Source organism: Fonsecaea multimorphosa (genome assembly GCF_000836435.1).
Source record: "Fonsecaea multimorphosa CBS 102226 unplaced genomic scaffold supercont1.1, whole genome shotgun sequence".
Lineage (NCBI taxonomy): Eukaryota > Fungi > Ascomycota > Eurotiomycetes > Chaetothyriales > Herpotrichiellaceae > Fonsecaea > Fonsecaea multimorphosa.
The window spans coordinates 1,855,101-1,869,191 of NW_015971635.1; the positions used below are offsets into that span (position 1 = coordinate 1,855,101).

General features: G+C 52.3%; 5 protein-coding genes across 5 annotated transcripts; 2 read left to right on the forward strand and 3 right to left on the reverse strand.

Moving 5' to 3' along the window:
- Positions 1-1,357: 1,357 nt before the first annotated feature.
- Z520_00691 (uncharacterized protein) lies at positions 1,358-3,335 on the reverse strand (the record flags this gene model as incomplete). Its single annotated transcript, XM_016771211.1, has 7 exons — positions 1,358-2,118; positions 2,190-2,393; positions 2,451-2,648; positions 2,700-2,782; positions 2,848-2,961; positions 3,018-3,088; positions 3,147-3,335. The coding sequence occupies 7 exons, from the start codon at positions 3,333-3,335 to the stop codon at positions 1,358-1,360; spliced, it is 1,620 nt and encodes a 539-aa protein (XP_016638121.1).
- A 1,414-nt stretch (positions 3,336-4,749) lies between these two features.
- Z520_00692 (uncharacterized protein) lies at positions 4,750-6,069 on the forward strand (the record flags this gene model as incomplete). Its single annotated transcript, XM_016771212.1, has 3 exons — positions 4,750-5,286; positions 5,350-5,492; positions 5,547-6,069. The coding sequence occupies 3 exons, from the start codon at positions 4,750-4,752 to the stop codon at positions 6,067-6,069; spliced, it is 1,203 nt and encodes a 400-aa protein (XP_016638122.1).
- A 794-nt stretch (positions 6,070-6,863) lies between these two features.
- Positions 6,864-8,617, reverse strand: Z520_00693 (uncharacterized protein; the record flags this gene model as incomplete). Its single annotated transcript, XM_016771213.1, has 2 exons — positions 6,864-8,483; positions 8,558-8,617. The coding sequence occupies 2 exons, from the start codon at positions 8,615-8,617 to the stop codon at positions 6,864-6,866; spliced, it is 1,680 nt and encodes a 559-aa protein (XP_016638123.1).
- Positions 8,618-11,050: 2,433 nt separating this feature from the next.
- Z520_00694 (uncharacterized protein) lies at positions 11,051-11,671 on the forward strand (the record flags this gene model as incomplete). The annotated part of the gene is made up of 1 exon (XM_016771214.1): positions 11,051-11,671. The coding sequence occupies one exon, from the start codon at positions 11,051-11,053 to the stop codon at positions 11,669-11,671; it is 621 nt and encodes a 206-aa protein (XP_016638124.1).
- A 316-nt stretch (positions 11,672-11,987) lies between these two features.
- Positions 11,988-13,878, reverse strand: Z520_00695 (uncharacterized protein; the record flags this gene model as incomplete). Its single annotated transcript, XM_016771215.1, has 3 exons — positions 11,988-12,584; positions 12,663-13,129; positions 13,239-13,878. The coding sequence occupies 3 exons, from the start codon at positions 13,876-13,878 to the stop codon at positions 11,988-11,990; spliced, it is 1,704 nt and encodes a 567-aa protein (XP_016638125.1).
- Positions 13,879-14,091: the final 213 nt, after the last annotated feature.

A 14,091-nucleotide genomic window follows, 5' to 3' on the forward strand; every position in this document is an offset into this window, starting at 1 on the left:
TTTATCCCTTTCTTTCTTTTCCCTCTTCATTTGACCCCATTTCATATCATGTCCTTGCTCCTCTCGACTTCTTTTACTTGTACTTATACTTGCACGTTCATTACACCCACTGCTCTCCACAAGCTACTCGACAGTCCAACCAGCCGAATATACGACACCGATATAACACCAAGACCCTTTCCCACAACAAGTCCTCTTTTTTCATACCTCACTTGACAAGCTCGGGCTTGTAGCGAAAAGGGGGATCTTAGCCCTGGCTTCGATGGGCCCCACCTGCTATGTCAATGCACCTAGGTATGTATATATATATATATATATATATATATATATATACACTTCGTGTGTGTATCCAGGGGAGAGTGTCTCTCCATACTTTTCCTTGACTCTTTGACCTTTGACATTTGACCTTTGACCCTCCAACCACCACCACCACCACCACCACCACCACCACCACCAGCAGCGAACGAACGAGCGAACGAACGGACGGAAAACCCGCAAGGCGCTGGTCCCCCCGGTAGAAAGGACACGCAAAAGGGAAGAGAGAAGAAAAAAAGAGTTCGAGTTGACCAGCCCGGGGGCGGAGACGAACGTCTAATCCCTTTTTAACAAAAAGGTCCGCTCTTTGTGCAATGGGATGCATGGGTTTTATACGCCCTGGGGGTTACCTAGCAGAGCCAGGTGCTTGAGGAGATTATGGAGATCTCACAATGGGACTGTATATATATATCAAAGTTCCGTACAAGGGCAAATATACGAGGTACTGGTGACGGCCACCCCAGGCATCCGACGGGGTTCACTAGTACCCGCTTGAATACAATATATTACTTGAGAAGTGGACTTGGAACCTGAGTGTGTGCCAATTCTCCCTATTTTTGACCAGTGCCTTTTTCTCCCGCACCGAGTGTAGGCGAGGAAACCTTATATATACAACGAACGTGTGTGTACATATGGTTACGAGTAGTTATTCGAGAGGCGTCCAGTCCCGTCTTGTCTGCTAGCTTTCTGATCATTGGAACCAGCTACCATCTAGGTCTCGTCCTGATACAAAGTTATTCACTCCGTACGACTTCTCTTTTGCCCCTTCTCTCGGATTGAGTCGAGTCGAGTCGGGTCAGTAGCCTGGAAGTTGAAACAAGGTCCAACACCAAATCTCTAGCAGGTTGGAGTTGGAGGATTCAGATAACCACCTCCATGCATAACACTCACGCCCCGAAATGCAAGCCGTAAAGTCTATACAAGATAAGTTTTTGCGGATAGCCCGGCATTTTTTGTGATGGGAGATTAGACTCCCGAACAAACCAAATCTCCAAAAACCGGATCGAAAAAATTGCTCTTCCCCTATTTGCTGTAGCCTTTTTCACATGTCGCGCTTCACGTGGACGACCGGTGGCACGTATGAAGTCTTGCCCCACACGACATAGTATGCGGTGGCAATGATCAAGGAGCCGCCCAGCATGGTGCTCGACCAGTTCATGGTCGTGGCCGTCACGGGGGTTACCAGGGGCCAACTCAGGAAGAAGATCAAGGGGATCAGGAACAGCAGAGCCGAGACGTTGATAGCAAGACCCCATCGTCCGAGTGACCACCGCCTGGGAGGGAGCTCGGGCCCCGTGAGGCGGCGGTAGAGGACGCAGCTGATGGTGAGAAAGTACGAGATCAAAGTGGCAATGGCGCCCAGCGAGGTAATGGCGTTGAGGGCGACAGTCGAGCCGATGTTGATCAGCGAGATCAGGGCAGAGACCAAAAGCGTCACCGTGACGGCGGGCAGGGGGATGTTCCAGCCGGGAGAGATCCTGGAAAGCCAGGGCGATGCAGGCAGGCCGCCGTCGCGAGCAAAAGCCCAGATCTGGCGCGACGCCGCAGCCACTTCCGACACAGCGCACGCGGCCATCATGACGATGATGATGGCAGTCAGGACGTTTGTGCCGGCGAGCGAATTGGTGGCGCCGTAAAACACCTGAATAAATGGGTAGCCGGTGGCGGACAGGGCGGCCGCAGTCTGGTCGCCGGTGGTGAAGCAAAGAGTCGTTACCACGACGAACACCAGAGTAATGTTGACCGTGACAGAGCCCATGATGGCGCGAGGGAGGGTGACAGAGGCATCCTTGATTTCTTCGGCTGCAGGAAACCATTAGCTCAGGTGCAATTGACAGAAGATCGCGTCTGCAGAAAGACACGAGACTGCTTACACATGTGAACGGAACAGTCGTATCCAACCAACACAGCCATTGGCGCCAGCAGACCAATCATTGCCGATAGTCCATCGCTCGACCAGCCGCCGTTATTGGTGAAGTCAAGCAAAGCGGTGTGCGCATCGGCGCGAGGAGCCATAACCCAGAGTGTGATGACGATGGCAAAGAAACCCACGACATGAAGGATCAACACCATACCCTCTGCGAACAAGTCAGCTCAAACGGTCTCTCTTCGCCGTCGGGAGAATCTTTGTATACCTATAATTGGTAACCGCGACGCCAGGACGGTGTTGAAAGAGATACAGAACACGGTGGTGGACATGGACAACAGAGTTCCATGCCATCTCTTGTAGATGTATGTCGGGTCGTTCAGGACAATCAATCCCTGAATCATGGTGCCGACCAAGAAACAGACACTGGCATTGTACACCTGCCAGCCAATGGCAGTAAGCCAACCTATATAAGTTGTTAGTGCTGAACCACGGGATGAAAGACATGACCACTTACCAGAATAATAGCTGAGGACCTTTCGCATGCGTTGAGGTGCGAACTCTGACACCCAGTGATATTGACCTCCAGCTGTAGGTGACCTGGGAGCAAGATCATTAGCGGGGGAAGGGTCCTACACATTCGACATGGTCTGTCCTCCACTCACATTGAAGCCATTTCCGCCACACTGGCATAAACAAGAGTCTGTCCAATAGCACATGCAATAAAGCCCCAGAAGAGAAGGGGAAGGCCGCCGTCAGTCAAGACGAAGCCAAGGTACCTAGACGTTGTCAGATCACAAGAAGTCGTACACCAAAGGCAACGGGGATATCGTACGTTAGAATACCCTCCCAGCTGGCAATGCAGGTCGAGGCAAACCCGAGCATAGTGATGAAGCTGAAGTTTCGCTATAGAGCCGGATCAGCGACAACGAACGGCCCAAACTGAGCAAGCCGTTTCCCTTACACGTAGCACCTGCTTCTTGCCCATAACCATCATGTCTCGCTTGTCCGCCGACGTGCCTCTGAACTTCTCGGCGACATGGCTGAGGCCGTCGTCGAAGACGGCATCGTCTACGCCGTCTGGAGGCGAGCCTGGCGCATCCGAGACATCGACATTTTTCAATTGCTTGCTGTCAAGGTGGAAGGAAGCCATGGCTGTCGATGTCTATGATACTGGGTGGCCCTTGATCCTTTGCAAACTTGAAAGAGGCAGAAATGAATATGTGGAAGGAGGGTAAGAGGGTAAGAAATTGGGAGCAGGACCGACAGAAGTCGTTGCCATGTGGCAGACTAGGTACTTCGCAAGCGTGGTGGCCACTGCCACCACTATTCGGTACTGCTGCTCGTCCAGGCGAGATGCCACCAATGCTCCATTGACTTACCTACTAACCTAGTTGCTCCCTTATGCAGTACCTGCTCCGTACCTTGGTGGTAGAGACCCCTCTCCGCCACGTTCTGACCCCTTCGCTTGGACTTTTTAGGACATGACCGCTGCCTAGGGGCTTGAAATCAATGCGACCTTCGACTTTGCGGTGGGGTGAGAAGAGTTGCATGATTAGCGGCAATATTGGTCTCCATTGCTGGAGACATCTTCCAGACCCTTTCTTCGAATCAACCATGTCGAACTAGCTACCAATCCTTGTACCCTAGGATTGGCAATTAAAGGGGGAATTTAGCGGCTTGGACGGAGTAGGCAGTACTTACCAGTACCGAATCCATAATTGCGCCTTCAGGAAAGGCAAAGCAGAGAATTTCGATCGGTCACTGTTGATCCCAGAAAGTTAAGATGATGGCACGCAGGTTGGTACGGAGAATACCCAGCAGGGCTTTCTGATAGATGCGCAGAAACAGAGAGTGGAAGACCAACACAGGTACGCCTTCCCTATGAGTAGTAGAAGGAGTTGGCGTAGGAGGATGAGTAGCTCCCAGTGCTCGCTCCTTCGTTTCTCTCCAAGCAGAAACATCCAGGAGATCTGGGCCCTTGCTGTGACGAATCATTATTGCACCATACCGGACCAGGTACGTGTAGAGATGCACGGAGTGCTCGGCTTGGACTTTTAGTGGTATTACCAAATAACATGGGCTGGGCCGCCCGTGCGTCCCCGGCGAGTCCTCATCTCCACCGCAGGCTCGTAGGATCGGGGCTTGTAACTGCTTCGGAGCGACGGTTCTGCAGATCTTTTCCTCCTGAAGACTGGCGACGTCCCAGTGGCGTGAGGAAACCAATGAGTTCCTGAGAGCATGCTATTTGTACCTCGACGTCTTGCACTCGCTAAGGGGCTAACTTCAGCGACGGCCCATGTCCCGTAGCCCCGGATATAGAATTCCCTCTTTTCTCCTATTCCATCCATGATAAGAGATAGAAGAGTGGTACTCACCGAAACTCAAATAATACATTTGACAAACGGCATCTCCGCCATAGTATAAGCCCGTGTATTGATCGCCGCACTGGCCACTTCCCTCTTGCAAGACACCATCAGCAGGAAACTTCGTGCCGCGTGCTGAAGAACAACGACATTGAGTTCGCAATTTGTTGATCGTGCCCGCTGGTGGGCAGAGTGCTCACCATGAGCTCGCAATCGAGCATCACAGTTCCCGCAGGGCAGTCTCCTCCATTCGCAGTGGTAACGCCCGACGACCACGAAGCATATATATTGATCTCGACGGCATTTGGGTTGGCCTGTATACTGTTCTTCGCGGGCATTAGAACCGTGGTTCGTACCACCATTAGCCATGGCATCGGGCTAGACGACTATTTGTTCTATGCGGGCAGTCTGTTAGCCATCATCCAGTCGTCCATCGTCCTGGGAGCATGCTCGAAAGGCCTGGGGAAGGCACTGCATCTGGTATCCCTGGAGAGGCAGCATGAGATCCAGAAGATGACCTACGCCGGCAATCTCTTTTTCATCATCATTATCGGTCTCTCCAAGATCTCCATCGTGTCCTTCCTGCACCGCATCTCGCGCATGAAGCAGCACAGGCTGGTCTTCAACATAGCCATGGGAATTCTGGGCCTCTGGACAGTGGGATCCTTTCTGGCCATAGCATTCCAGTGCGATCTTTCACATGCGTGGTTGACCGTCAATCAAAAGTGTCCTGGAGTGGTAAGCTCAATCCGTAACCCAGTGCCTTCTGGAAGTGCTCAAACGCTCATACACGAAATCCAGTTTCGACGTTGGCAAGTCATTGGGGTGCTCGATATCGTGACCGAGGTTGGGATTATCTGCTTGGTCGCCTACCTAGTGCACGACCTGCAGACATCAGTATCGAGCAAAATGACGGTTCTGTCAATTTTCGGTATCCGCCTGTTGTAAGTCCTCAGCCCCTTCCTCGACCTTCCAAACGATCGCTGACACAAGTGAAGTCTGATTATCTTCATTGCGTTCCGACTGCACACCTTCAGTCAAAGTGGCTATACAACGAATCCCTTGCTGCGCGAAGCTACCTTTGCTGCATGGACACAAAGCGAGCTGTCTTACTCGCTGGTTTCGGCCACTATGCCCATTTTCCACAATTTTCTGAAGAGCTTGAGCACCGGGTTCGGTGGTATGCATGCCACAAGCCACGGATATGGTTATGGCAGTGGCACGGGCAGCCGCGCACATGGACAAGACTCCAAGGGGTTTCAATTGTCCATGCTGAGATCCAAGAACAAGAGTGCTGCGATGCCGTCGATGAACGACGACCGGGACGAGTTCTACGGCCAGGCCAAAGCCATGACGGCGGAACAGCTTGGCGGTGCACCTGCAGCCTCAACCACGGTGCAGTGGTCCGGCGGTGTTCGGGGATCGAATGGAGAAACGACAAGTATCAACAGCGACGAAAGCCAACGATACATGATCAGGAAGGATGTTCAATGGGAAGTGAGAACTGAACTCAGGGAATGAACAAAACAGGGAATTTGTACCACCAGAACAGGACGGAAAGCTATGCCTTGCAAAATGTGGGAATGTGCGCAGTTGCAGCGGGATCAGCTGCCACCGGTATATATATTAGGCCCGTAACGACCAAAAACGACGCCTGAGGCGTTACCATGGACATTCTTAACCACGGCCCTTACGTTGGTTGGACCCGTACTTACCCCTTAAAGCAAAGTTTTAAGGAACTGTCACTGGGTACGATGAACCCAGATAGCTTTTCAACGAGCGTGACGACGACAAACTTTGGAGACTATCACAGCGACTGTGATTCCATTACAATTCAGAACAATTTTCTGGGGCCTTTGGAGACAACAAGACGCTGCCGGTCAACTTTCCTTGACCACAGTGACCGCCCTACCAATCAAACCAATTGCGGTACCTCCTGAGGAACAACGGAAATCCCACAGGTTATCTTCACGATGATGGATATCGGTAAGAGTGTGCTGTTAGTTCGGCCCTGCCATGCCGGCAACCACCGGTGCCGAACAATGCAGGGACGAGCGAGCCAAGACTTGCTTCTTTGAAGGGGCCAGTCGAGAGCGAGCGTTATACGCTTGTTACTGCGGCGTCGAAGCTCTGACAAGGTATGCCGTGGCCTGAGATGATGAGGTTGTCTAGGAGTCGCACTTTCGTTTCAGCATGACCACCATGCAAGACGACCGGTGTTTTCGTTGAAGCAGGGTGATGCTGTATACATTCCATGCTGCGTGACAAGGATTGTGCAACACCGGATGGGGCAAACACCTTTGTGAAATCGGAGATCAAAATAAATGCAGCATATGCAGCCAGTCCTCATGTACAACACCCTGTTCCAACATCAGGGACGCCTTTTGCGCCTGAGGAATATTCATTTCTCTCGCGATGAAATTCAGTTGGCCAATCACAAATTCCTTGAAGGATCCGCCCGCCACTATGGAAGCTCGGGCCGCACTGAACAGAGGCCATATGAGGAAGTAGGCGCTTGCAATTGATAGATTGGACGGCGATCCGGCGCCTTTTGAGGGCGCGAGACAGTGTGGCTTCTGTAGAAACGACGTCGAGGACTGGCATATCTCGGTTGCCATTTGCTCAATGACGCGCACACACCGCGCACGCAATGCTTTAAGTAAGTCGTCCCCTTCGTCATCGAAACGGTCCTGCCGGCGAGCCTTGTCCACATAAACGAAGATGATCTCATTGAGAGCAATTCTGGTCATTCGAACTTCGTTCCACAGCTGCGCGGAGTAATGACTTGGGTAGAGATGATATTTATTCTTGTATAGCCCCTCCATCTGGCTGCTGGTGACCACGACATCATACGCCCAAGCCGAAGGAAAACCTCTGGCGACCAATGCAGTATGCGCGTCGATGGCCTTCGCTTGTTCGATAATTTCAAACGGGTCGGTTAGCGACCCCTCGTGGATGCTTGCGCGAAGTTCCGTGAAGTCATCGACAATCACCATAAACCGTCGATTCGGGTCTTCTCGATCTCTGCGTAAGCCCATGGTAAACCCCCAGGACGAGATCTCGGCGGGTAATCGGGCGCGGCGTTGTATGCTGCTGTACCGGGCTATTGCGTTGACGTGTTGGTGGAGCCGAACGCTCAGAGACTTTTCGAGGTCAGGTTTGGGACGAAGGCTGACAAGGGATACCGCTCCTTGCACATGCCGGTCCCAGCTCGCAGAAGGCGAGTATCTTGCACTGGCATGTGCCAACGCAACGTCTTCGACGCCAATGGTGTCTTCGCTCGCAAGAGTTTCGAAATGAGCGAGGAGCAGTACAGACGCCAGCGTTGCATCCTGACGGCAGCCATACGGGTCTTGAAGCGCAGTGTTTGTTTCAACAAGGCTCCGTGAATATCTCTGTCGGGCTAGAGCCATGAGTTCACGCCTCCGAGTCGCATGACTAAGACTTGCGAGAGACACAGCCTCAACAATGCTTGTCAGAAGGGAGGGAGGCTTTGCAGTGTTATAAAGAAGAGGGAGGTATTCGAAATGACTGCCGGGGATATATTGCGTCAGGAAGAATGCTATTGCGATCTCGGGAAGAGCTTGGCTCAGTGCTTGAGAAGGGCGGTCCAGCGAGGCCAGTTTCCTCTGGTTCGAGATCTGGCTGGACATGTTGTCCGCGATGATTGGTAATAGGTCTTTCTCAGTGGCTCGAAGGTCCAGCGAAGATATACTGGTAGTTGCTGCAGAATCGTGCTTGCTGGATTCGCTGGTTTTTCCACTGCTGGTGTCCACAGCTGCATCGGCATCTGCGTCTAGGACTGCTGTCACTCGATACTTCTGTTCCACTCGATCGCTTTCATCACGGAACATGAGATCTAGTTGGTTGCGATAGCCAGGACAGGCTCGAGAAGCATTTCGACACTGTCCGCATCCGGGCCGCTTTTGATCGCACTGGTTTCCTTATTAGCACATACCCCTCGATGTTAGTGCCTTGGATCTACAGGCGATATCCAGAAAGACCTTACCCTCAGTCGCTTCTTGCGGCAATAGTCGCAGCCTTTGGACGGCTTTCCGCAGTACACCATTGTTATAATGCCCGGAACTAGGGTGAAGGTGAATGTGCAGCGGTTATTTGGAGACCTGGCTAGAGTGAAGGAGCAGGAAATCTCTATGCTTTTGTCTCGTACAATCAGTGGCCGAGGCTCTGTCGTTCTTTCAGCGTTCTTTTGTCAGCCTGGGGACACACGCCTACATGGACGCTCAGGAGATCGGTCTCGAGTAAGTCCGGAAGGCGCATTTCAAAGGACAAACTCGGCGTTGTGCGCCACTGCTGTGAACCTGTGCCAGAAGATAGATGTGTCCAAAGCCGTTATCGGCCTCCGCCTTCGGGGATAGGCCTCCCGCCTGGTAAAACAATCGCTGTAGAAGTTGTTAGGCAAGCCGCATATCTCGAAGATCGAGGGGTCAAGATTATTGGGACTCGTATAAGCCAGCTCCGAATGATCTGCAGACGGGGCATGATTGACTAGGCCGGATCCAGTATGCAGCTCGTAGGTAGAGCGGGAATGCGTCACTCACCCAGTGCCACTGCTTGCAGATCAGTAATTAGGGTAAGCCTTCGTTGAAGAGATTCGATCCTTCTTGAAAGGTCATGACGACCAATGCAGGGCTGTTGATTACATCAGAGAACGATGGAAATGCTTCTGCCTGGCGAGGCTTGCTAGAAATCCCGTCGCCTGGAAGCATGATTGGTTGATCACCTGGGAGTAACACGACTCGTAGACAACCGATTTTCCATTTCTAATATCCAGTTTGTCCACGACCGGCGGGATAGACGACAAAATATAGACACCTTTTGACCCGATACACGTTTTGTTTGCAGGTATGGGTTATGGGCAAGAAGGACGATCAACGGCAGATGTTATCGGTAGGGATGGAAAATAAACACCAACGCAGAGTGGTTTTCCCAAGATGGTCGCTTCGACCTCCGGTTTTCGCAGACGCGACGTCTCTCAATGTTCCGGTCTCGACAGGGAGATATTCGTCTTGATCTTGACTATATCGGCACTGACAAACGCCCCATGCGGTATTGTGATGTTGGTCGCGAGTGAAGTTTGATTTGCGGTGGTGGTCAACGACAACAACATCAGCTTACCCAACCCGCTTTTCCACTGCTCTCTCGGTATCCAGAGTCAAGTCTGGCCAGGGCTCTATAGGTTTGGAGTTAAAGGACAGCTGGAAAATCAACTGCTGCCGTCAGATGAATCACGGCTGGTCTCGTTCCCAACAAGATGTCCATGACCAGTGGAATCATGTTTGAGCCTGTGGCAGCCTTTGAAAGGGTCAAACCAATTGTTGTAAGAAGAGGCAGTAACGACTTGGTGGAGAAATCCAATTCCGAGAAGGAAAGAGGCGCAGGGATACGGCCAAGGACTGCGACACTTCTCCACAATCAGAGACTTGACCTCTCGGGTATGGCTCTGCTGGTGGGAGTTACAAGTGCTGCGAGGAGTACAGCATGCCGAATGATGTCCATGCCAACTGTAACTTCAGTCTTAAGCTCTCCCAGATCACGGGCAATGAAGAGGATGTTATCCCCAAAAACAGTGTCTTGTACTGAAGGTTGTGTTGACTCTGTTGCGATTCGCTCATTACAGGTGAAAGAGTGCACATCAAGTTTTACAATTGCACCTAGGAAGCGAAGTGGTCTAACAGACAGTTCTCCTGTTCCCAAACGAAGAGATTCGCACGCTGCCGGAGGAACAAGCTGTAGCAGCTGCTGTGTTTGATATTCGAGAGAAAATCCAGAATGGGAATAGTGCAATATTGCGTCGGAACTGGAAAATCTGTCCCCCATTGCTCCGAAGTCCCTCGAGCAAATGTGACCAGCCATTCACCAGCTGCCTCGTAACGCACTCAGGTCTGAGCCTCACCCTTCAAAGAAGACTCAACGAACTGGTTGCCTTTGCAGCACGCGCTCATGGAGAGTGAATTGTCCTCCGATGGCCGAATACGCGTATAGGTGATACAGCCGGACCGAGTAGCACAGCGACTGGTTCATTTTGCAGCTGCCTGATGCCATGGCGCAGCCCGCGTCGATCTCAGGCCCAAACCCTCTCACACAGCCTCAACGACCCCCTCGTCTACACGCCATAGACCCTTTAGGCATGCTGTCGACTTCCATTTAGTGCTTCTGATATGCGCGTAAAGTGTATTGTTGTTTTGCGCTAACTACACAGGGTTGCTCTTTGCGATTGTGCTTGCCTAAAAGTGTGCTCGGCCAGCCTTCTGATCTCCTGTTCTCCAGCAATGGGATATGCAAGTCTATAAGAATGCCTGAACATCCTGCAATCTGGAAATATTTGACAATCAGAGAGATACACACACTTGCACTTTAATTATTCAAGCAACTCGTGCAGAAGCCCAGTTCACAGTTTTCTTAACAAACCGCGACACGCAATTAACCGCCATTTGTACCCGCCTCCAGACTTGACTTGACATCAAATATCGCCATCCTCATGGGTTTGATCAAAACTACCATCATCGCCGGTACCGGCATCTACGCCGTGAACAAGATCACCAAAGCGGCCGAAAACCGACGCACAACCCCTGCGCCAGTCGCCGCCGTACAGGACAGCAACTACTCGCGCCAACAACAAGTTGACGCCCCCCCTAGCTACTACCCTGTTCCTTACCAGCAGGCAGGGCCGTCGCAAGAAAAAGTCGTGCCAATGGAATTTCAATACACCGAGCGGCGCGGTCCACAACAAGACCTGCAGCAACAGCAGAAGCAGCAAGGCCACGCTCAAGTTCTATCGGCAAATAACAGCGCCTACGCGCCCTTGCCATATGGCTATGACAACCACCAGCCTGCATACGAATATGCGCCGGAACATGCAGATATGTACGCCGCCGGCAGCGCCCCGCTGCCACAATACGATAGTTGGCGACAGCGGCGCCACCAGCAGGGCTTCGTTGAGCCGGACGAGGTCTCCAACTCAACAACCTTCGATGGGCAGCCGAGCAGACGCGGGAACACGGGGAGAACAACAGGGCTGTTGGATACACTGGCTCAACAGGCTGAGAATCTGAGGGATGGCAAAGGGAAGGATATTGTTGGGAAATTGCTCTCTAGATGATCCTCGGGTACGTGGAAGGAATTAGGCAGGGTGCGGATGTAGACGAAGAGAGAGGGCACCGCGACGGTATGGATGGGTCTTCAAGAGGGCAGCCAGGTGGCGATTTGCTCATTGGTCAAATGTGGTTCGGAAATGCATTGAGCGGCGTCTCGCTTGAGGTTTCGTTTTAAATAGATGAGAATATGAAAATCGCTAAATCCTTCCAGAAGCAAACATGCCCGCTTCCAGCTCATTTAGCCCATGTGGCCAAACTCGAGAAATGTCTGGGTGTCTCCTATCGGGGCCATTTATCGTCGAGAACTCAAGAGGACGGAGGCTAATTCACTCCCCAAATACCCCAAGGATCCTCCTTCGTCCCGAGACCGCTATCTCCATCTCGCACCTCCTCGTCTTGAAGCCTCCGGACCCTTTTCGCCAGAACACCCAAAGCGAGCGGCCCGACAAGGGTGCAGAGAAGAATCGCCCATGTCACGATAAGGTATAGATCCGAGACTACTAGCCCGTCTCCATCTCGGTCTCCGTCCGCGGCCGCACCTTTGATGCGCGTGAAGATGCCGTTCGTGGCTGCAAGGGCGGAAATGAGGAATCCGATCTCGTCGCGAGCGACCATCGCGCAGCCGAGGATGGATGCGAGATATAAGGACTTTGGACGGGGAAGGGAGTTGCGCAGGGCAGGAGTAGCCTTGTTCTTCTTCTTTCTCTCCTGCGTATCCGTGGCGCGCCTTTCGTCGGATGTTGCAGGCTGCGGAGGACGAGCAGGTCGCGGTGCTGGTGGTGACGAGTTGGAGATGCGAACAAGCCACATGCCGCAGAAGAGTTTGCCGATAGCCATCAGTGTTGCGTAGACTAGACCGCGCCAGATGACGGGGCCTCGGAACATTTTGGTGATCGGGATGGAAAAGCCGATGGATGCCTAGACATGAAGGTGTGAGAGCAGCTGACGAAAAACAAGTATGCGGTCTGGAAAGCCGGTGAGTGGGAGGAGACTCACGAAGAAGAACGGTTTCAAAATGCGCTCCACTGTAGGTGCATAGTAGTGGTTGTACATCTGGAGGCTACGGCTCTCCACGTCCAGTGCGTCTGGGATATCGGCTGATCCTGCATCTTGATCGACATTCGTTGCCGATTCTGGATCCTCTGGAGGCGGCGTCAGTTCGCAAGACAGTCTCGATGACTGAATCAGAAACGGGTGGTGGACTTGTGGTTTCTCACCGCTTGATTCAGGGATATCCCTAGCATTCCGAGCGGTGCCAGAGTGTACTGACCTGACGTTGGAGGCCTCACTGACCGTATGTTTCTGAAGTTTTCGCATCTGTGAACACTTCTTTCGGGATAGGCCACCTGCTGCCCGTACACTAGCTTCGTCTATCCAGGATACAGTAGGTCCTGCCATATAAGCGGCGAACAGGTTTGATGTGCCTGCGTAGCTCGCCGCGGTGACCACGGTCGCCAAAAGCGCTGTTGAGAAAAGGAAAGGAAGCTTTACCTCCATGTCCAGTGCCCTCGAAGAGAATTTTCCGTTCACTTTAAGTGACACGGCTGAGAAGTGGGGTAAAATTGACTTTACCAAGAGCTTGCAGACCACCGGTAGGACGATGGCGAAAGCAAGGGACACAAACAGGGCGCATGATCATAGTGGCTGAAATAGACGTGGGACCAGAGCCCAGATTAGTTATAATCTGAACCATGATCAGCCCAGCAACATCGTCCAACATTGCGGCACTGGTAAGGATCGTGCCCAAGCGACTCGTCGTTAGGTTCGTCGTCTTAAAAAGGCTGAAGGTGGTACCTAAGCTCGTTGAACATGGCGCAGCTCCAGCGGCGAAAGCTTGCAGCTTTGTGGCATTGGACATCGCCATCAGAGAGAAAGACAGGGCCATTGGGAGACATATCCCGGTGAGGGCCACGCAGATAGACAGAATCATGGAGCGCCCCAGTGACTTAACTGAAGTCGCCAGCCCGCCCTCGAAGACAATCGCGATCAAGCCAAGGTGACCGAGCTGCACTGCCACATCCTCAAATGGACGGGCCAACAGCCTCAAGCCAGGTGCGCCCCATGCCATTCCAATGAGGACCTGGCCCACAAGGCCACAGTAGAAAACACGGTCCAGAGCAAACCCTAGAGTGTTCAAGACCAGTAGGAAAGACGACTGGATTAGAATTGTGATGATGCCTGGCTCATGATATGGGAGGGCAGCGTCCGCCATGATGGGCAGACAGAAGTGAAATAACGAAGGAGGAAAGACGAAACTCCATGCCACCTAGACCGCAGAAATACAAGAGATGTTCGATTTGCACGTTTGCGAATGCTAGATGTGGATGGTCAATGGAGATGTTCAAGGCTGACGAGGCTGAACCTGACGAAGCTGAACCTGACGAGGCTGAAGCCTAAAGAGGAAGATTTGCCGAACTCCATAACA